At 33.5% G+C, this 24,072-nt stretch overlaps 1 protein-coding gene across 4 annotated transcripts in view; it reads left to right on the top strand.

Moving 5' to 3' along the window:
• The window catches only part of EML5 (EMAP like 5), a 101,484-nt gene that overhangs the window by 37,440 nt on the left and 39,972 nt on the right, over positions 1-24,072 (top strand). For all 4 annotated transcript variants that reach the window (XM_085225470.1, XM_085225472.1, XM_085225471.1 and 1 more), the window contains exons 11-24: positions 370-537; positions 1,487-1,593; positions 1,937-2,055; positions 9,009-9,195; positions 10,053-10,158; positions 11,590-11,683; positions 14,195-14,295; positions 15,790-15,992; positions 17,310-17,421; positions 18,822-18,949; positions 19,784-19,925; positions 21,686-21,838; positions 22,638-22,769; positions 23,720-23,808. In XM_085225470.1, the coding sequence (XP_085081596.1) occupies positions 370-537; positions 1,487-1,593; positions 1,937-2,055; positions 9,009-9,195; positions 10,053-10,158; positions 11,590-11,683; positions 14,195-14,295; positions 15,790-15,992; positions 17,310-17,421; positions 18,822-18,949; positions 19,784-19,925; positions 21,686-21,838; positions 22,638-22,769; positions 23,720-23,808 (1,841 nt within the window). The remainder of the gene's footprint in view (positions 1-369; positions 538-1,486; positions 1,594-1,936; positions 2,056-9,008; positions 9,196-10,052; positions 10,159-11,589; positions 11,684-14,194; positions 14,296-15,789; positions 15,993-17,309; positions 17,422-18,821; positions 18,950-19,783; positions 19,926-21,685; positions 21,839-22,637; positions 22,770-23,719; positions 23,809-24,072) is intronic.

Below are 24,072 nucleotides of genomic sequence, written 5' to 3'. Positions count from 1 at the left end.
AATGTAGAAATAGTAACTGGCAAATCTTGATTAATGGGGAAGATAAAGAAAATTAATAGCTTTGATAAAATGAAGAAGTGTTCCTTAGTATACCTTAGGACTAACGTGTATTCTCTCTATGTTTAACTTGTTAGAAACATTATATTCTAGAATCTAAGTTGTTGTTTTTGTTGTTTTTTTTTTAAACAACATTTTACAGAAATTAAAATTTGAGGACAGTGCAAAAAATTACTGCTATCAATTTGCAGTATTAATTAGCTTAATCACTAGTAATTAGGGTATATTATTAATTTCTTTATATATATTTCTGTTATGCTTCTGAGCCATTTATTTCATGTGTATTGAAAGATATTTTAATTGTTTTTCTAGGAGCAAAGTTTAAAAAGTATCTTGGTCATTCTGCTCATGTGACAAACGTCAGATGGTCACACGATCACCAGTGGGTTGTTTCCATTGGAGGAGCAGATCATTCTGTCTTTCAGTGGAAATTTGTCCCTGATCGGAAGTTGAAGGATTCTCTTCACATAGCACCCCAAGGTAAGTAATGTATAAAATAATGATGGAGGAGGGGAAAGGGAGGCTTGAGTAAAATTATTAGTTGCCAGTATAGAAACAGATATTCAGAATTTCTAGCCTGCATAAAGTTGTTATTCTGTAAAATTTGCATCTGTCTGAAGTACTGAAGAGCATTACTTAATATACCGTGTGTCCTGTATGATCAGTCTATCAGCACTGTATAAACAAATAAAAAGAATACCACACTGTTTCCTGTGGATAGGAAAATTTAAGTTTTGTCACTTCATTAAATTTTTGCATTGTGTAGGTGATAATTAAAATGTTGTTAGTGTTTATTTATTATTTTTTTAAAGTTTTTTTAAAGCTCTATATATGTTTAATATTTGGAAAAAAAAAAATAGTTCTCTTCATCTTCTTGATAAAGCCTTCAGAAAGCTTTTTAATGTTTTGATCCTTCATGCTATGAATTAATTTTCATCATTTTTTCCTACATCCCAAATGTCTTACTAGGTACTGGTCCCAAGATAAAATGCCTCTTTCTTAAGAGTGATTTAGGTTCCTTGTTCTTGGATGCAGAACCTTGCTTCTGTCAATGTAACAGTATATGCAACATATATCTGCTTTACCACACTGTTGATAATTGTTGCTTTTGTGGCTTCCCAAACACTGTCACCTACCATCTTTACAAAGTAGAACTGCTTTTCTCTGGATCACGTTGATGGTTCTTTTTTCAGTACTGAAAGTTTTACCATTTCCTTCTCATCCATAACAAATTTTCCTGATCTACTGAAGAATTGCTGCTTACATCCATGACTAGTCTAACTATTATATCGATCCTGTTAAATGATAGCAGTTTGTGTTATAGTTAATATTAATTTTTCAAATCAGAAATATTATGCAGCTATTCTAAATGCTTCCTTATTTGTTGTCTAGTTTATTTCATTTTCTATTACTGTTTTCTTGCTGACAGAGAGTCTGGTTGATTCTAATAGTGATGAATCAGATTCAGATCAGTCTGATGTTCCAGAGCTGGACTCTGAAATTGAACAAGAGACACAGATCACATATCGTAGACAGGTAAAGATTTTTAGTTTTAATGGAAGTTGGAGTGTTTCCTGGAACTTATGAAGGTCTTTTATCAGGACCTCCTGAAATTTGAGAACTGAGAAGAGCGAGAAGTCAGTAGTAACTGGGCAAGACAAAAAAAAAAAAAAAAAAAAAGTATTTCTAGCACATTAATTAGAATTTTGGTTGTAATTTAGAATTTAGAAACAACTTACTTTCTGCTATATCTGTACCAGCTATGGTTACACTTTTTCATTGGTGTCAGTGCCGCATTTTTGTTGGTGATAATTGTAGCTGAATTCTCAGAAATGTTACTTACATGTGAATCTCTTGACTTGTGTGCTCTTTCTTGAAGGTTTACAAAGAAGATCTACCTCAACTTAAAGAGCAATGCAAAGAAAAAAGAAAAAGTGCAGCTTCTAAGAGACGAGAGAGAGCTCCAGGGAACAGCATAAGATTGCATTTTGTTCATGGGTATGAAAAACAGGTTTCTTTAAAATATACAACCAGAATGTATTAACTGTTTTGGAACGAAAGACTAATCAAACTTGTTATGTATAGTTTAAAAATCTAGTGAAAGGCTATGTCATGTTAGTGTTTTTATTTATTCTTGTAAAAATAAATCTATGCTAAGTTTGTGTAAACACTTTATGTCAAGCTGGACTTTTTCTGAATGAATTCTGAAGTGCACTGAAAACTTAGCTGATTTATTATTTGAATAGAGGTGACTAAATAAAAAATTGACTAACACTCATGTTTTTTACTCTGGAAAGTTCTCATTGGTATCATATTACAGAAGCTACAATAGAAACTTAGTTTAGTTGAAGACACTTAGGTTTTGTCCTAAGTGATGTTTCTAACAGTGTTTTATTTAAAAAAATAGTAATTATCTATAAACTAGCTATCCCTAATCAGAAAGAATTTATAAGTACCTTTGCTTGAAGGGGAATTAAATTTTATTTCTTAATAGATCCTGTGAATGTGTTAGAATTCAATTTTATTCTCTTTTTGGCGCTAGTAATTTAAGTAACACAATAACTTCCAGATACATCATTGAAATCCTATGATTTCGTCTTTAGGACTGACAGTTTTCCATAACACTCTGTAAGTGAAGGCTTTTTCATCAGAATAAAGGTGGTGTTTTAAAGTGAGCTGATAGTAGACATTACTACATTAGAATAATAAAGCAAAACTAAAATCCTTGTTAAACTAAGGCACTGGAAATTGGTAAATAGTGTGTTTTCTTTTCAAAAGATATCTCTTCAGAAATGCTAGTACTTATAAGAGACAACTATGATAACTAAGAATAAGTTTCTGACAGTGTTTATCTTTACTGTAACACAGTATCTTTACGTAGAATTGACTCTTAAACAATATTAAAATGTTTTCGCATGGAATGCTTAATGAATTAATTGGTTAAGAATACTTAATGGTTCAACTCAGCAGTTTTGTCTGTAGAAGACATGGATTTTCAGGATTAGCTTTGGAAATAATGACAAATAGTAACTAGTATGAAGCTGGATTTTTGTTTCTATCTCTATTTGATGGTCCAGGATTCTTAGTTGAAGATTTTTTCTTAGCTATAGGAAAATGCAGTAAGCTGGGTAGCTGCACATAGTCTTTAATTGAAAAGTTGCTCTAAGAATCAAACCAAATGATCCTGAGGAAGATGCAGTATGAGTAAGGGCCCTGGATCTTTGGGATTATTGTTATTTCCTTCACAACAGAAGTGAAGCTTGACCAGAATATCCAGGAATGAACAGAAGTAGAATGTCCAGTTGAGTTCTGTCTGGTTGCCCAATGTGCATCAAGAAAACTAATGAAGAATCCATGCTGAACAACAGATTTTTCTCAATGTGTCCAGGCTGTTAACTGTAAAGTGACCCACATCCAAGTGAGTAATAGGCATATTCTCTGATTCAGGAAGTCTGCTTTGCTTCACCTTTCTTTAGATGCAATGGAAATGTCTTGGATGTTCCTTGAAAGTGTAAAAAGTGGTGGTTTTCAAAACTAGGGAAGTAAGAAGCTCTTTTTCCTTTCTTTGTTTTTGAGCTGTTTTTGTGTTTTGAATTGTCAACTGTCTTGAAAGATGAACCATAAAAATATTTTAATATCCTATAGGAAATCTTTTAAACCTCTCGTTACTTCTTATTTTGGAAGGAGATAAAATAAAACTTAGTATGTGAGCCAGCCTAATGACTAATATGTGTAAGAAAGCAACTTCTATTAGCAGGTTAATCTTTAAGTGCATCATTGTCTAAGAGACCTGATGGAATCAGTAGCAGGAGCAGATTATTAAAGTGGTACATTAGTTTGGCCTCCTGTATTTTCCTTCTGCTATGTGCAGCTGAGGTGGTTCAGAAACATAGAAAGGATACATTTTTTGAGATATTCAGAAAAACTCTTTCTCAGACTCATTGTTTTTGATACTTTCTTTTTGCTGACCCAGTAATAAAGATGCAGATACCTTTGCCCTGTGTTATCTTAAAGCTGTATTGCTGATGTTACAAGAACAAATTTTATTTTTCTTTAATATGAAAAGATTTTATGTAAAATTTAGCTCGAGTTCTAATGTTGAACCAATCTGATGGTGAAATTTGGTTGTGATTTGAAGATGGCCAGGGATTTCTCATGCTCATAAATTAGAGTCTTAGGACACCTTGAATGGATTCCTACCAGAGCTGCATAGATTCAAATAGCATTTGAAATGAGTAGATGATGAGTGGTTCATGCCATGAAAACATTTCCATAAGGCAATACTTTTTTTCTCTCGCTGTTTTATATCTCCCACCTCCCTCTGTGCTAAAGATTGATCTCAACTGTGTGATTTTTTTTTTTTAACATCACTTTTTTTGGAGATTTTCTGGGGAATGTTCTGTTACATTCAAAATTTTTCCATAAATATTTTGAAGAATAATATACCAATTTTGAAACATTCACAGCATTAGGCAAGTTACTTCTTTCCCAGGCAGCACGTTACTTGTGAAGTTGTAAAGTGTTTGGACACATAGATGTTGCAATTGTGGATGGGATCCAGCTTCAGATTAAAGAATTTACAATTATTTGACTAAGGTAGATGTTCTTATGTGTATATCTCAACATTAATCCATTCACTGGATATCCAGTCAGTAGTTAGTGCAGCATAGGCATTAATTTGGCTCATATGAAATTGAATGCAGATTGCTCTGCAGGTTCCATTGACTACATTGACCAAAGACTGTTGATTAAAATATGTATGTTAATACATCTAATCCATCTATGCTTTTATATTTTAATCTCAAACTGAATCCAGTCCCTTGCATTCATGACCTTGATAATGGCAAAGTTTTTTTTTTTTCCTCTATGTATTACTGAGCTATCTTTTCTTCTCAAAGTTGCTACCATGATAACTTCAGTCAATCCTGCGTAGTCTGATTAGATGTTACTGAAGACTACCTGAGAACATTACCTACTGTGGAATGCAGTGCTGTATTTATTGTGCCTTTTTAGATATTATCCAATACATATGATCCAGAGCTTTCTTTCATTGCTGTTTAGTTCCTAGTCAGTAATTGCAATGTCTTGTAAATGTCTGCGTGTGAAGAAATTGTTTCTTTGCATTTCTTTTTCCTGAAATTAAATGCTAACCTCAGTTCTAGTTCGATTAATAATATATGAATAAGTGTGTTGTAGCTGTGTGACATACTCTCAGAGAGCAGTCTTGAACACTGAAGCATCCTCTTTTTCACCCTTTCTTTGATTGTCTGAGCCACTGTTTTATCTTTTTTGTGAATAGTACGTATATAATCAAGGTTTTAGTAAATTGGCATGTGAGAAAGCTCAGATTTGTTTAACTGGTTTACAGAATTTCACTGTGCTACTCAATGTTCTGACAAAATACACTTTAATTGTCAATGATTGAACACTTTTTTTTTTTTTGTAAACAGAGGAATTGCACTAAATCTCAAACTTTTGGTTATAATAAGTGGCAAACTGTTCTTCTGCATCCTAGATAAGTTTTGGATACTCCTGTGATACACTAAATTAATGAATTAAGTTTCACTGTGCTTAACTTAAAAATATATTGGCAGTGTTTTAACAAGTGCTAGAAAAAATCTTAGTTATTCTTTCATATCTGATTTTTAAAATCTCATCTAAGATGTATTTTCAGCATAGTTTTTATTATTCTGTACTTGCAATTAAATTTTTAACAACGTAAGTACACAGTGAAGCATGGGTAAATTATTTTTGAGCAAGAACTGGTCCAGATATCTTCTTTGGCACTCTTTGCATCACTATAATCTCTGCTGTTCACTGTATGTTTTCATGTGCTTAAGTTGTTTTTATTGCATACTGTGATAGGTTATTTTTTATTTCTTCATAGTTACTGTGGGTCATTGTATATTATGTTCTTTTAAAAACTAGTATTGGCTGGGGATCAAAGAAAGCTGCCTGCTTATCTTGACTGACTGTTTTGCTTTGAGTCCGGCAGAAATCATCCAGCTTCAAAATAACCATGCATTGCTACTGGGGTAATTTTTTAATGAAAGATACAGGTGGAGGGAGGCTGAAGCCTAGCAGAAAAAGCACCTATATTATTAGTCTAAATTGGTCATTTTGACAAGAGCAGGGAGCAGACATATAACTGAGCTCAGAGCTCATTGGAAACAGATTTTTCTAGATACCTTGAAGGAATGGTAACTCAGGAGACACCGAAAGGTTGCTGGACTGGAAGAAAAACTGAGATTAGGATCCTACTTGTGAGTACCAATCTAAAGAGTGTGTAGAAGAGAGTCTTATTTACAAAGCTTTATTTTCTGTACTATCACAGTTTTTGCTTTTTTAAGAAGCTCTGTGTGCTTGTGGTTTTATGAAACCCATCTTGAGAGTTCACAGTATCGCAGATGATACAAAACTGTGAGGCATGGCTGGCATGCCAGATGGTTGTACTGTCATTCAGAGGGAGCTGGACAGAGAGAGAACTGGGCACAGAGGAATCTCATGAACTTGAAAATAGGAAAATGCAAAGTTTAGCATGTAGAAAGGATTAATACCATGCACCAGTACATGCTGGGAGCCATGGCTGGAAAGCAATTCTGCAAAGGACTTGGAATCCTGGTGGGTAATAAGTGGGCCATGATTCAACAGTGCACTCGAGGCAAAAAAAAGATCAGCAGTATCATGGGCTGAATTAGGAGGAGCTTTAACAGTAGCTCCAAGGAGGTGTTCCTTCCCTGCTACTCAGCAGTGCTGAGACCACACCTGGAGTGTGGTGTCCTGGTCTGGGCCCCCAGTACAGGAGAGGTGTTGACATACTGGAACTGAAAGTTTGTGTCTTGAGTGGAGTGTGTAATTCCTTTGGGAAAGATTGCTTTTGTATTTTCCTACCAATTAGTATTTGCAAATGAGCAAACTCATATTTTCAAGTAACCCAACCCTTTCAATATTTGAGACAAGACTAGTAAGTCTGCTGGAAGAAATTTTTTGCAAAGTGTTAATCTGTGTTGGTTTGTTTGGATTTGCTAGTTCACTATGACTTGTGTTAGACAAGTTGGTACATCTGTGTTTAGAGCATGTGATACTGAGGCAAAAGAACTTGGCTACATAGCGTGTTGCTGAGCTGGACCATCTGCTGATCTGTTTAAAAACTTTGTGGTATAATTTTAGCAATTTATCCCTAATCACATATATAATCTGTTATAAATACCACTGCATGCAGTGTAGGTAAACAAGCAGAAATACAGTGCAGTCAAATCTGATCAAAGTATGTGCTGTGCCATTATCCAGCAATATATAAATCTGGTATGACTGAACATAGATCTGTGAATGGAGTTTTCAGAAATGTATTCCTTAAATTGGTCAACCAGCTTTATTATTTGACCTGTGCATATTGTTGTACTATATATGTTAGGAAAGCTTTATATAAATTTATGAAGGAGTATTTGATTGTGACTGCATAGTTTCTTTGCCATTTAAACCTTTACAGTGTTTTGCATCCAGTAGTTGTCTAATACTCATGTCTTGTATACCATATTGGTATGTGTACAGATGCATTTTTGTCTTATGTGGCACTGAAAGACCTATATGTTGCAAAAAGGTCCTGCTTTTTTTTCTGCATAAAAATAATATAATTTGTTCTGATACATGCTTTTAATTATCCAAAGAAAATAACAGCACAAGTATGAAATAGGCATTATAGTCTTCTGTTATTTTGTAGCTGCTCATGATCAATGTTCACTTGTTTTATTTGCTATAAATGAATTCCTTGTCAGTTTAGAATTTTTTTTTTTTTTTTGACTAGATGAGTTAGAAGTTGGGAGCAAAAGTACTTGGCTAGATTCTTATTCTTATGATCCCTACATCAAAACAATTAATGACCAATTCAACCATATTCAGGCATCATACTCTTCCTATAAATTTAACTACATGTATAAATCAGATTTTGCCTGTTTTCCTAAAACAACCAGAAAGTTGATTTACTGTGGATCTGCTGGAACTAATACAGAAACAGATTAATTAGGAAAGTAAGAGAATGGAAACAGAGCGCATCAGGAATTTATGGACAGTTCTTTATTTCAACAGAAAAAATGAAAACAAGTTGGCATTTTTGAATGTTCCTTCTATTCACTACCAAGCATAGCAGTATTACAAATACTACTTTAAAACTTACTTGTTTGTTTAATGTTGTTTAGATTTTGGAGCCTCTTACATTACTCTTGAAATTATGACACTAACTGTTTTGACAATGCCATTTATGTATGTATGTATTTGTTTTATGGAATAGTTAGTCACACCTAGGAAGAAATATGTATAGTACTATAGTGTATAATGATCTCAGCTGACTATTAGCCCTGTCTTGGCAGTAGCTGTGCTGTACTGATACTGAAAGGAGATAGGTTTTCCTTGGGGATAAAAAAAAAACAAAAAACAACAAACCACCCTTTATTTCAAAAAACAAGTTGGGAGAAAATTTATATATTATTAACACCTAGAACACGTCAAGAAACTTTAAATTTGATGGTGCCTGTGTTGTCCATGTTCTTGTAGAAAATCTTGTTCGATTTTTGACCAGTAAAAGATAGAAAGTGTCCAAAAAATCAGTTTTGTTTTCATTTAATTAATGAATCAGGTTTTTTCACTTGTGTTGCATGCCTAAACTCTCCACGTGGTCTGGAAAATTATTACTTATTACTTTATCTTCTAAAGTGGTTGTTAAGAGTGACTATTAAATAGCAGCTACTTTAATGCTGGTAGTAGTGAAACTTGAATAGTAAAGCAAATTGATAAATTTTGGGAAAAAAAATAGTTAATAACTCCAAAAACACATAAATACTAACTGGTAAGTAATCTGAACTTTTACATCTGTAAAATACATAGTGCGTAATTTTATATCATAAAGTATCAGTGTGTATGGTTATGACCTTGATGCACAAACTTTTTTTCTTTAGTTACAGAGGTTACGACTGTCGAAGCAATTTATTTTACACTCAGACGGGTGAAATTGTATACCATGTTGCAGCAGTGGGAGTGGTGTACAATCGACAGCAGAACACGCAGCGCTTTTACCTAGGTCATGATGATGACATTCTTTGCCTTGCTATTCATCCCTTAAAGGACTATGTGGCAACAGGCCAGGTAGGAAGTGTGTTTACCTGCAATAAGACTTTTAATTTGTTATCACTGAGCTTTGAAAAGCCTGTTTTGGAGAAAGGAGGTCCAATCTACATTTGTTCTAATGATGGAATGCACTTCTGTTGCAGATGGAATAATGTTAAAAACTGCAACATATGTGATGTTCTTTTTTTGTTGTTTTATTGTTTATATGTGTTCCACTAGGACTCTTTTATCTTCAGTATATTTTTATGTTTCTTCTCTGTGTTAATGAGTGGAGTAAATGGATAATTACTACTGTTTGTTTTCTTTTTAAAATCTTGTGAAATTAACTATGCGAAACAGTTGTTACTATATTCTGTCCTGCCCATTTCATGTATTATGGTTTTGTTCATCTCCTCTAATCAAGCTGTTCTCTGTATATGCAGTCCAGTGTTTGTAACACTTCATTTTATCTTTATCTTATTTTACCTAAGATAATGTTTTCACTTCTTTTCTAAAAAAATATACTTCCTTAAAAGTTTGTACACCATTACTTGAAAGTTTGATTTGTTGTATTATTATTGCTATGATAATAATTACCATAAAATAATTATTGTAATCACTATAGTAATAATTTTATTATTGAACTGGAGAAATTAAAACTTTACTAAAAGTTTTGCTTATGATGCCCTTATAATGCTCTTAAGGAAAGAGAGACAGCTTGTGGGAATGGTAATTGTGATGCTGAAGTAAATTAGTACTAAAAAAATGTTATCACTGACATATTCCACATAGTTTTTGAAATATTTGCCAACATTAAAGTTTTGAACAACTATGTCAAATAACTGACATGAAAAAAAAAAAAAAAGAAAAAAGTTTTCAAATATGTGTACTTTCAGGTTGGTCGAGATTCCTCTATACACATTTGGGATACTGAAACAATAAAACCACTCTCAGTACTAAAGGGCTATCACCAGTATGGTGTTTGCGCTGTTGATTTTTCAGGTAATAAGTAATTGTTCATTTATTTACTTTACATCATTTACATCTCTTACTGTACAAAAGAGCAAACTAATGAGTTCTAAAGAGGGGAATTCCTTTACGCTGAGGATTTTGTATTAAAAATATTCTCCAATTATTAACGTCAAATGAGTGAGGCTATTTTCGAGTGATCATTTATTAAAAAGAACTCCTGTGGAATCTTCTAAGTCAGGAAATCTAAGAATGAATTCTGTGTCATTTAGTAATCAAACTGATTGCTTTGTAGTTTGTTGCATGGCAGAGGCTCACAGATCTTAAGTGTTGTGTCTGCACTGCAATTGTAAGCCCTTTTTTTCTTAAATATATATAAATAGTAACAGTATTTAGTTGTACTCTTAAATATATATAAATATGTATGTCTATATATATATATATATTTAATTGTGTAATACCCAGTTGGGTATATATGATATATATGATAAAATCATTAAGTCCCATTATGTCCTTGTGGAAGGCTAACTTCTTTTCTTTATTTAACGCTAAAATAGGAGAGCACCAGTTAAGACTTCAGAAATTTTTGCACTCTATACACTGAATTTTTCTACCAGTGTTAAATTTCCTCTTCTCACCTGGTTTATGTTTATTCTTCAAGGATTTCAGTTTACCAAAAGGGACTTTTAACCTCACAGTGAAGATGAATGATCCTAAAGATGAGTATTGTGGGATCTTCAATTCTTAGTTTTCTTTGGCTCTCTTGTCAAGATTTAAGTCTCATTTCAGAAATTATGGCATGGATGCCTAGCAATTTCAAAGATGGGTGCATGTCAAAAAGATATTCATCTTGAATAAGCATAAAACTTTTTTCTTGGAGATTAACATGGGATGAATATCAGAGCTACTGAAAGATTTGACACCATTGCCAAGTGTAGGAATATTTCATAACCTTCCTAGTGTTGCTTCAATGCTTTGCTGTTCAGAAATGAACAGGGATTTTCAGAGTGAGCAGAAAACACAGTGCAACTGTGATGAAGAGTTTTGGCAGCTGTGCCAGCAACTGGCTGAGCAAAGGTATGGTACAAACACAAAACATCTAAGTGCAGTTTTTAACAGGATAATTCGAAAAACAGAGAGTGATGGTTGTAATATATTTAACTGTGAAAGTTGTGATGTTTTGCTAAATTCACAGCTCTTAATTGTTAAATCAAATATAGAGTTCTCAACCTAGTCTGAATTTCCATCCAACTGACAATTCAGGTTTAAAAGAGATGACAGATGTGTCTCTAATGTGGCACACCATGTGACAAACGTGCCACACCGTGTCATGTGATGATTCACTTGTTTCTGTATCCTCATTATGATATTTCTAAATTAACAAATGTTTTTTTAGTGTAGTTTCTTATTACTACAGCATGAAATTATCTATCTACTCTCTTAATTGTAAATTTATTTTTATAGCGGATGGGAAAAGATTGGCTTCTGTTGGAATAGATGACAATCATACTATTGTCCTCTGGGACTGGAAGAAAGGAGAAAAGCTTTCAGCAGTAAGGTAGGAATTTAACTTCTTTTTAAAATTTTTACATAGAGTTAGTCTTGGGAGACAGTGAGTAAAATATATTACTTAAAGAATAATAGTTCTCTAATAAATTAGCAGTTTCTCACACTTAAGTTATACAAGTGATAGCATTTAATACACCCTAAATATTTCTTTGGAATAAAATTTGAAGCTGTCACAGATTCCACAAGAGTTACTGCAATGGCAGCTCAAATGGTGAAGAATGAAGACAAAACTTAATTTATGTACATTTCTTTAATGCATTCTGAAATAATTCTTTAAAACTCAGACTGTGCACTTCAGTTTGTCACTCCTAAAGCTTTTTATGCTAAAAATTTGTCAAAGGTTCTGTTCATCTAAACTGTTTATTTTATGGTTCTCTTCAGCATTTCTATATTTCTGAAACATAGATATATGCATCCCTTGTTCTTTACTCGGTACTAACACTGATCTAACTTGTATTTCTTTGTTGTATTTTTTTTTTTTCCCCTCCCACTTTCCTTCCCTCCCCCTTTTGAATCTTGTAAGCATGTCTGCTTCGTACATTTGCTGATCTTGGAGTCACTGACCTTGACTGATTAAGAAATGTCACATCCAGACCTCAGACTTCATTTACTTGTCTTTCTCATGATGCTTAAACCTTTTGGAGTCTGTACTTAGCTTCTTTATTTTAAGCCCCATAATCCTTGAACTTACAAACTATGTTTTTATAAATCAGACTTAATCAATTTAGTCTCTCTGAGTTAATTTTCATCTAGAATAGAATATTTGAGAGCAGCAGCTGTATTTTACAGATCACAGTGTGAATTTAGAAAGGAACCTGTTAATGGTTGTTTTTACTAATTTGTTCAGTGGTCTGAAAACCACAGAAGGTAAGAGTTTTGCTCTTCTTGTCCAGGGACCAATAATAAGTGGCTCTTCAGCATTTTGAATAAATAAAACTAATAGTAATCTTTATTTTCCTGCATAAGTAGTAAACATATTGACAGTTGTTTTTTAAAGTCAAGACTGAAGCAAGGCATTGGCCTTATGTATCTAGGAGCACAGTGAGATATCCAAAACACAAAGCAAATTTCAGTGCTTCTAGAAACAGCTGAAAATTCCATTGAAAATTGATGTAGCAGCATAATTTTGATTCTAACTAGAAAAATTAAAAAGTAATTAGAAGATAATTATCGTTTATTATTAAATGATAATTTATTTTCAGAATGAAAGACTGATTTAAATAATAAATAGAACTGTATGTCTTGCAATTTTATGAGCTGTTGGAGGTTTAAACACAATATAAATTCATCAATTTTCAACAGATATTTTTGTTACTAAAAGGCCACCTAGTGGATTTCTGAAGTGAATTTCTCACCTTTGGAAAACTGAAAGCTAATGAGAAATGGAACAGGATTTAGTATGTTCCTTCTTTGGCTTTCTCCCTTTTTATTATAAAATAATTGTAAACTATTTGGAAGTAAACGTTAGCAGGATAAGGAAGGTATATGCTAAAAACAAATATGTTAAAAAAAAAAAAATCACTACAATTTTCATAGTATCAAAGAATGGTTTGCATTGGTGGAAACCCTTAAGATCATCTAGTTCAAACACCACCCTGCTCTAGGCAGATCTCCCTTCAGTCCAGGTTGCTTAAAGCCCCATTCAGCCTGGCCTGGAATGCTTCCAGGGAGTGGGCATTCATAACCCTGCTATGTAATCTGTTCCAGTGTCTCACCACTCCCACAGTAAAGAATTTCTTCCTGATACTTAGTCTAAATCTACCCTCATCCAGTTTAAAACCATTTTCCTTCATGCTGTTGCTACATGCCATTATAAAATTATAAAAGCTTTCCTCTAGGCCCCCTTCAGGAACTAGAAGGCCACTAGAAGGTCTCCTCGGATCCTTAGCTTTTCCAGGCTGAAGCTCTTTCAATCTGTCCTCGTAGTGGAGGTGCTCCAGCCCTCTGATCATCTTCATAGCCCTGCTCTGGATCTGCTCCAACAACTCCGTGTTGGAGACTGCAGATCTGGATGTAGTACTCCAAGGTGGGGTCTCACAAGCACAGAGAAGAAGGGCAGAATCACATCCCTCAACCTGCTTGTCACACTTCTCTTGATGCAACCCAGGATGCAGCTGTCTTTCTGGGCTGCAAGTGCACATTGCTGGCTAATGTTGATTCTTTTATCAATCGACATTGCCAAATCCTTCTCCTCAGGGCTTCTCTCAAGCCATTTTCTGCTCAACTGGTATCTGCTTGAGATTGCCCTGACCCAGATGCAGGACTTGCCCTTGTTGAACTTCATGAGGTTGGCATGGACCCACCACTCAAGCCTGTCCAGGTCCCTCTGGATAACATCCATTCCCTCTGGTGTGTCAACTGCACCACTTGGCTTGGTGCTGTCTGCAAACTTTCTGAGGGTGCACTCAATCCTACTGTCCATGTCACTTAAGATGTTAAATAACATTAGTTTTTTATTTGTTTTATTTAAAAGAGGAAAATATTTTGCTTTGTATTTCAGGGGAAGCAAAGATAAGATTTTTGTTGTTAAGATTAATCCTTATATGCCTGAAAAATTGATTACAGTTGGAATTAAACACTTGAAATTCTGGCGTAGAGCAGGTAAGGTAACTTTGTAATTACAGCATTTTCTGTCATTTAAAGTATAAATAATACATCTTCTAAAGTGTACGTCATGCATGAAAGGCAGATATTTTTTCCATGTACCTCTGTAAGTTGGCTTCTAACTAGCTTTATTAGAAGTAACACTAATGGCCATTATGAGGGTATTGTTGATTCTATCAATTTTCTGTGTTAGAGATGTAGAAATAGAAAAAATTGGACTTTCTGCTGACTTCTTTATACCTAATATCTCAAAATCTTGCTGAACTGTAAAACAGTACAACAGTTTTTGGAAGAAGAACAGTTTGAGCATAAATCTTGTAAAAACGCACAAATATTAATGAATCTAAAAATGAGACAAAAATTCAGACAGAGTAATTAAAGAGGACACACCTGCCAGTTGAGACCTATTGTTTTAGATACATGTATTGAACATGACAATTAAAACCCTAGATAAGCAGCTTACTTTTTATCTGCTTGAAAAACTGTTAACAGTTAAGAAAAAAAAAAAAAAGGCCATTCCCTGGTTAGTTTCAAATTTACAGCATCAAATTTCAAAAAATTTTATGAATGCATATGGGCTGCAGAAGACTAGCTTACTACTGCTCTAACTGTTCAAGCAGAATCTATGCACATGAGCTCATCTAAATTCCTGCAGAAGTTTGATTTTTAGAGAAAAATCTCTCATGAGAGAAGTCGTACTGATTTTCTCAGTTCATGCTGCAAGAGAAATGAGGCAAGTTTGTCTGAGAGAAGGGTGAAGTCTGTGTAAATTATTAGTTTTAACAGCTGTGCTTGCTATCTTAACTAAGATAATAAAAGCAGAAAATATTTTGAATAAAAAAATGAAATTGATTAAATTTTCTGGCATTGCTCAGTGAGCAGGTATTAAATTTCTCTAATACTGTAACCCTGTGTGAATACTGATAGGGGAGTTACTTTGAAACATGCTTAGCTATGTTAACATGAGTATAGTATCATCACGTTGACAAATGTGAAGTCTCTGAAGTCTGCACTGGAACAACTTCAATTAAGGTGAGAAGTGAAGCCAAAGTATATAGATTAGATTAAATTTCCTCAGTGTCAAGTGATGGCAAAGAGTTTGAGACCCTGCCCCACACCCTGGAACTATGAGAATGGTACAAAATGTCAGATCCTGAGGGACTTCTGTACCAGGTGAAGTTTCTCAGAGAATTATGAAAACCTGAATCTGACCTTCTGGCTAGAAGTTAGTATTTATTATGACTGGCATTACTTCAGATCACAGTATTTTAAAGAATTTTAAAATTCATATAGCTGTAATGTTTCTATCATCCAGAAGCCAATGCAACAAAACCTCAAAGATAAAGTTAGATATGCTGAAAGCTTATCATGAAAAGAATGAGATGTTAGTCTTAATCAGTTTTTTTTTCAAGTTAATTTTTAATGTGGAATTTCTATGTACCGTGGTAGGTATTAATTTTGTTGTTATGAGCTGTTTTTGTTTTAAACCAGGGGGAGGACTAATTGGGAGAAAGGGCTGCATAGGTGCAATGGGAAGAGCCGATACAATGATGTGTGCAGTATATGGCTGGACTGAAGAGATGGCATTCTCTGGAACTTCCACAGGGGATGTTTGTATCTGGAGAGATGTGTTTCTCATAAAAACTGTCAAAGCACACGATGGTCCTGTGTTCAGCATGCACGCATTAGAAAAAGTAAGTTCCACATAAACAATAATTTAAACAACCAAAAAAACCTCGGTAATTTATTCATGATGCTTTGAGAATGACGGTGAACAAATAATGTAAAAGATAATGGATGCTTTCTTTGAGATTTCCCAAGTTCGCCATCTGAATGAAAAGAGGATTATTCTCCTATGTTGCCCTGCCATATTTGTGCCCACAACAAGATGATTCATATCAAGTTTGCTTAGCAGATGAAGTTCGGAGGCGTAGTTATCTGATGCTCAGTTCTTCATTTGTGAGAGATGAGTCTATCAATATTTTCAGCATCACAGTGCTTATTTTTTATAACCTGTTGTTGAAAAGTGCTGGCGTAAGGCATAAATGCAACAGGAGTGGAATGAGGAAAAGGACTCCAATTTATTTTCTAAGAGGTGCTTCACATATACTTCTAATAGCTATTTATGAGAGATTGACACTGTTTTATGTTGTTTTGGTGGCTTTTTTTTTGTTTTTTTTTTTTTTTACTTTTTATTATTTCCAAAGTAAGCATTTTCTTGAGGTTGTGATATTAAATTTGTTTAGAACACTAAATACAAGGAGATTAGACACGACTCTGAGAATTGTATTCTGTTTTAATCAGATCATACTCTTACATTCTGTGCTGCAATTGCAGTCTATTTGTAGAAGCTTTCAATCTGTAGGTTACTAACTACTTTCTCCTGGGTCTCAACTTCTTTTGCCTCTGGAAAGCCTTTAAGCAGTACTTAAGTGTAAATAACATTACTAGTTAGATTACCTGTATACTTATAATTGAACAAAATATAACTTCAAATCATTACTCCACCTTCTAATATTTGAGTTTCAGGACAGAAACTTCGGACAAAGCAAAAAATGTTGATGATAATTTTTGAGATATAATGACACAAATAGACATATATTTGAATCATATAAGCACTGAATATTTTTTTATAAGTGATATGAAGTGTGACTTGAGTAATTAGGTGAAATGCAAAATGAGTACTTAGGCTAAGTATCAAGAAAAATACTTATATGTGTCAGACAGTTACATTACTTTTTAGTATAGTAGAAGCTTATTGGATAGAATTTGTAAATCCAGTCTGAGTACCGTATAGAACTATGTAATGCCTTCATCTGCAGACTAAAAAAGTAATTTTGTTGCTGCTGATTTTTTTTTTAATCTCTAACATATGTAGTTCTGTACATGTGTAGTTAAAATAATTTTCAATATAATAAATTTTCAGTATTGGTAGAAATCAGTGAAGTATTAATGAAAAATAGAGAGTGATTCTATCTTGTGGATTTTTATTTCGTTTTTTCATTTGCCAGGGATTCGTCACTGGAGGAAAGGATGGGGTAGTAGCTCTCTGGGATGATACTTTTGAACGCTGTCTCAAAACCTATGCCATCAAAAGGGCTGCTTTGGCCCCTGGGTCTAAAGGTAACACATCAGACTTTATCCTATTTCTGATTCTACTTAATAGAAAACTTGTTTGGTGAAATTGCATTTTCCAGTCGGGGAAGATTCACATTTGACATAGGAAATACTAATACTTGAGTCTGTACTGATTTTAAATAAGTCATATTTCTGTTGGGTGGGGAATGGCATGTTGTAGTGTCTAATTGCACATATATTGAGAGCAGATCTTAATATATTAATATATTAGGTTGAAAAAGACCTTTGAGATCATCAGGTCCAATTATCAACTTAGCACTAGTAAGTCCACCTCTAAACCATGTCTCTAAGCACTGCATTCACACGTTCCTCCAGAGATAGTGATTCCACTGTTTCCCAGGGCAGCCTATTCCAATTCCTAAGAACACTTTAAGTGAAGAAGTTGTTCCTGATAACCAATCTAAACTTCCCGGATGCAACTTGAGACCTTCTTCTTGCGTACTAAGACTGTTTCCTCATGTCCTATTTTCTGCATTATCTGCTTGAATAGTTCTAACCTTGAGTCTCTTACCTCCCAGGTGTTTGTTTTTGTTTTTGTTTTAAAACAAAACAACCAAAACATCTGTTTCTAATCATGAAGTAATTTTGTCTAATTTTTTTGTTACTGTTGTTTGTTTGTTTCTTTTGGAGAAAGTGTCTGCAAAGGAGATGGAATTTAAAATTGTGTTTAGATTTGTAATGTATTAGTACCTTTTATGATTTCGCTTTCTGTAAATACAAATGTGTCTTGAAATTATTATTATTTAATTCCTATTCCTTTAGTTTATTCTTGCTCTTAGTGTTGATTTATGGTTTTCCCTATTTTATGTTCTGGAGTGTGTGTTTGTGTGTCTTATGCCATTGCTCTTCTAAATTTATTTTTTCTGTGTTTTAGTATATGATTTAATTTTCAGAAAACATGAATGGGAACACTCATTAAATAAAACATTCATTTACAGCTTATCTAATTTTCACATCAGTTCAATGAAATCTTTTTTTTGAAAGTACCGTAAATAATACTGTTAAGATAGTGATATAGCTCTTATTTATTTCACACATGTATTTTTCACTAAGATTACTAATGAGTCAGGCTGATTAAACTGCAGAGATGTTCTATTTAGGAGAAAGATTAGTGGTAGTTGCTTTATATAGTTACTTTATTATGGGAAAAGATAAAGTTCACATACAGAAGTTTGCAAGAGCAACCATGGTATGTTTTTCCATCCACTGGGCAATTGCTAAAGTCTCCCAAATGAATCTAAACATGCAAGTTCTTCTGTGCATAAATAAGTTTTTGCTTCATATGAATATCTTTTTCTACAGTGGGAATGTAATGTGTACTTGTTAAAAATCTTCTTTAGGGCATAACTAAGAATTTTGTGTCTTCTATTATTTTAATGTTCTAGGACTCCTCTTAGAAGATAATCCTTCTATACGTGCCATTTCTTTAGGACATGGTCATATTTTAGTGGGCACAAAGAATGGTGAAATATTGGAGGTAGATAAAAGTGGACCAGTAACTCTTTTGGTTCAGGTACGTAGATATCAGTCAACTACTGTTTTATTTTCCAGGTAAAGACAGTTGTGAAATAACAGGCATTTTAATTACCATTCAAGTTGACAAGTTAGTATCGTTTATCACATTTTTAAGGTTCAGATAGTCCAGCACGACGATAAGCAAAGAAGTTCACAGAATTTCATGTAGAAATTTGTTTCTCAAGTTCATTCTATCAGACTAAAATCTTATTACTGTTTAAAAATAAGATAAAACCAATCAGTGGATTCTCCACCAGATATCTTACTAATCTGTTCTGTTAGTTAATCATATCGTTTTAAAAAAATATCTGGTTTTTGGTTTTATTTTAAATTTCTCATCACAAATATGCAAAAAATAATTCAGGTTTTTTTGTTTTTTTTTTTGCCATACCGTACAGAGAGCACTTACGCTGCCTACAAAACATGCTTTTTTACAACATTTGGTCATCATGTGGTTTCATTTCATACGTAAATACAAGTCTGTGCCTCTTTAATTCATATTTTATGAGTGGCTAATGCAATTGTGAATAATTGGAGTTTTTAAAGAATATATTAGAAATAGAGGTAGAAGAAAAATCTAGGAGTATGTGGAGATTATTCCTAAGAGAAAAATTTTCACTGGTAGAAACTACTATAATATGCACTTCTACTATAAGTAGAAGGGTAGCACTTTTTTCAGGTATACTGTTTCTGCTCAGATATTTCTTTATTATCATGTAAATATATGTCCTCACTTGGTGGTTTTGTGTTGTTTTTTTTTTCTTAACTCCTTATGTTGTTTTTTATTTCAGTTTTTTACATGTTGAATCAGATGATTCTACTTTTTTTTCAGGGTCACATGGAGGGGGAAGTTTGGGGTCTTGCTACTCATCCTCATTTACCTATTTGTGCTACTGTAAGTGATGACAAAACCTTAAGAATATGGGATTTATCTCCTAGCCATTGTATGTTAGCTGTTCGCAAATTGAAGAAGGGTAAGATGCTTAGTATGAAAAAGGATGTAACTGAATTCACTTCATACTTTCTTACATTATGATTCTTGCAGAAACAAGACCAAGTTACTTCTCTTCTGTAATTACCTTTTTGCCACTTTGTTCATGATTTATGTAGTGCTTACCTAAGAAATCTGTACAAGAGATTTCTCTGTAATACTGTTCTCAATCTATTACAGCTGCAAATAATCGTTAATCAATAAATTAACAATAAAAGTTGATCCAGTGGCATAAATCTGCTATATTGAAGACAGTAATAATGGAAGCACGTTGGAACACTTGAGGAATTCAACTCTAGAAAAATTCTGAAGAAAACTCAGAAGTAATAGTGAATTCCTGGTTTTTTTGAGAATATTAGAAGAATCCACAATAAAGAAAAAAGCACTAATCATTTACTACGTAATAAAATTCTGTTGAAGATTCTGCTGAAAATTCTGATGAAGAATCCTCTGTAATGATAATAAAGAGACTGTTTTTAGGATTAGACCACACTTGCCTGAACTAGCTTTTAATAATGCATATAACTTGGTAGACAAAGGAATGTGATAGACTTCCCCTGTTTGGAGTTCAGTGAAGGATTTTGATCCACACCTTACAGGTAGCTTAGATGAAAATGGTCTGAATTGATTGGAACTAACTAATCGGAAGAAATGCCAAGTGCCAGCACAAGCAGGAGTGGTGATGTTAAACAAAGAAGGTTCAAATTAGAGTCTGCTGGAGTATTAAAGCTGATATATCTTAATATCTTTAATTAGCAATTTTCAGAAAAGTAAGGACTGTGATGATCTAATTTGCAGATGAAACAAATTTTGAGATGGTTTCTTAATCTTAAAAAGCATACATGTACTGTACAAAAAAAACTGAATACTCTTGCAGATTGCAGTAATAGAAATGACATAATGTTTACTAATTAAAAAGGGAATATGACTGTAAGAAAAATGACTGTTCAGCTGCAGAGTAACTGAGGCGTAGAAGACTCACAGTATTGCAGCTGATCATAGGATGAAAACTACACATAATAGTGAGGTTTTGCATAGGACATAATGAAGTATTCATGTAATTTACAAGAGACTAATCAGAGTATTTTTGGTGCACCCCCCTCATCTGTGTTCATTCGAACTGAAAGTTGAGTGTAGACAAAGAAGAGCCATAGAGTAGTGAATGAAGAACTTTCTCTGATGGAGTCAGCTTATCTGAAGGGTTGCTGACAGCAGTTTTTTCAGAGGGAAAACAGAAGGCAAAAATATTTATGCTAATGGAAGATTCTGCCGTGGAAACTAAAGTATTTAAGTTGACCAAGATTGACATGCTTAGTGAAAGGATTATATGACTAAGTGACCATGAAAACAAACAACTGGATTCTGTGAGTAGGAAGATCTTTGCCACTTAGGTTCTCCTTTCTAAAGCAAAAGGTAACAAACAGTTGGCATTAGATAATGTGAAGGAGAGCAAGATAAAAAAAATAGACAACAGTGGTTAAATTGTATCGTTAATTTAGATTAAATGTTGATCAATATGCAAACCAATCTAATGAGATTCTGGTGTTGAGCACTTACAGTTTACCAATTGCGTCTGTGTACTGTCATAGAGGTAAAGCTTGGAAGTAATATTGGCAGCATCTATAATACATCATTAAACTATATACTAGAAAAACAGCTTTTCTTCACTATTAAAAAGAAAAAAAAAAAAGAGGGATTATCTGCTGTAACCATATCTGAATGGCACTTCTTTATTCATCGTAGGAGGCAGATGTTGCTGTTTTTCTCCTGATGGGAAAGCGTTAGCTGTTGGTTTAAATGATGGAAGTTTTTTGATAGTTAATGCAGATACCCTGGAGGATCTAGTCTCCTTCCAGCACAGGAAAGATGTTATTTCAGAGATCCGATTTTCTCCAGGTAAGTGATTTTAAATGAAGATTTTTATATACAAATTCTTCAAACGAACTTCATAATCCCTAATAGATAAAGGTAGTTTTGTAATACTCTTTAACATATGAAATGTAAAAGTCAGCAAGACTGATATTAACGTTATCAAAAGTATTGGTTGTAAAGTCCAGTGTTGGTCATTTGAGGGTGATATTCTTGGAATAGGTTTGCTCAGAGTAACCTCCTAAATGCAACAGTAATATTTTAAATCATGAACATCCAGCAGACTTCCTACGGACCGAAAAAATGGGTTACACTTTGAGCTAAGTTCAGCTCTACCCTTATGTTATTTTTAGCTAAATAGAATGCTTGAAACTTGGTTTCTTTTTTCTTCTCCTCCCATCCTCCCAGTTTAACAATCCCAGTAAAGCCAGTGTTTTCAAACAATACAGCTCTTAAACACTGAAATTTAAGGCCTAAGTTACTAATATTGTTTTAGTGAAAATACTCTGTAGTCAAAATTTGACATAAATAACTGATATAAGATCTCATACAATGTTGCCTTCTGATTACTTTAGCCTTACCACTGAAAAAAAAAAAAGTAAAAAATGTCATATTATAGTTTATTGCTAAACATGTGACGAAAATTTCCTACTGAAATGTTGATTATGTAATGTCAGTATTAGTTTCTCAGAATCAATGTATGAATTAGCTAACATGTCAAAGAAATCTGACACAAATATAGCTGAATTCCAGGAAGTTCTTGTTTCTAATGTACAAACCATTAAAGATTTTTAAAATGTCTCATGTTTCTACTGTTGTGTTTTAGGAGCTGGAAAGTACTTAGCTGTGGCATCTTGTGACAATTTTGTTGATATTTACAATGTAATGAGCAGTAAACGAGTAGGAATCTGCAAGGGGGCCTCCAGTTATATAACACACTTAGACTGGGACGTAAGAGGTAAGTAATAATCATCTTAATTGTCAAAATGTCCTGGAAGACATGTTACAGACTAAAACAGTAACTTCCATTGACAACGTGAATTTTTGATGTTGCTAACAGATTGGTTTTAGTTTGTGAAGATGCTCACAACATGTGAATAAATATAAAAACATGATTTTTACTCCTACTTACATATATTTAGAAGTTGTGCAACTAAAGTAATATGGACTACCTTTATAAATTATTATTATTATTATTATTTTTTTTTACATCTTCTATATTTATCTTTTGACTTCTGCTTCTTAAATGCACTGCAAGCTGTAGTTGCATCTTTAGCTTAGGAATATGTATTCTTGAACATTGTTAAAAACAACACTGCCTTATTTTTGGATCTTATTACATGATTCCTGAATCTTAATTCATTATCAGTTTAAGTATTTTCAGTTCCATTTAGTGCAAAAACATAGCAGTGCTATTGTGCAATCTCTCAGTTCCTGTTCCTCCACAAAATCACCTTTGCTGGTGTCCGATTTGAAACTAATTTGAAAAAATGGTGGATGTTGGCTTCCTTTGAGAAATTTGAAAATAGGAGGAAACAGGAAGATTATTTAGAACTTTGTCTGAAAAGGAGTATAGAGGCCAACAGAAGTTGGCTATTTGCAATCAGGCAGCATGTTTATTTCTCAAGCCCGAGAACATGTGCATAATAGTCAGTCAGTTCTGAATCATACCCAGTACATTTTATCTGCTGTTTTATGGGACAGCCATGAGGAGAGTAAAGTGATGTATTATTGCAATTTATAGAGTGTGAGTATAATAGGTAGAGTGATGCAGATCTTCAGAAGATCACTTCAGTAACATTAGTTATGTATGCAACTTTTAAATGGAAACAAATAATTTTGTGTATGTATCTATTTTAATTGAATATTCTGATTAATGCTAATATAGGTAATGTAATATTTTTATAGGGAAGCTCTTGCAAGTCAACACTGGTGCTAAAGAGCAGTTGTTTTTTGAAGCTCCTCGTGGGAAAAAACAGACAATCCCTACTTTGGAGGTGAGGAAGCAGAATACCTTCTTACTTTGTTTGCAAATTAGAAATATGATACAACAGTCTGTGCCATATGGAGAATGATGTATTCAATCACAACTAGTCTGTCCTTCACACTTTTTTTTGTAAGTGGTTCAATTAAATAATATAATTGAGATGATAAGTTACATAGGGGATTTTGTATTTGTTTCTTCTGTTAAGAAATGGACATCTGACTGACTTGTGCGCTTGTGAAAATCTGATATGCTTCTGTTAGCACCTAAAGGCATT

The sequence above is a fragment of the Meleagris gallopavo genome, chromosome 5 (assembly GCF_905368555.1).
Source record: "Meleagris gallopavo chromosome 5, MGAL_WU_HG_1.1, whole genome shotgun sequence".
In the NCBI taxonomy this organism is placed as follows: Eukaryota; Metazoa; Chordata; class Aves; order Galliformes; family Phasianidae; genus Meleagris; species Meleagris gallopavo.
This window is presented reverse-complemented; position numbering and strand designations above follow the sequence as displayed.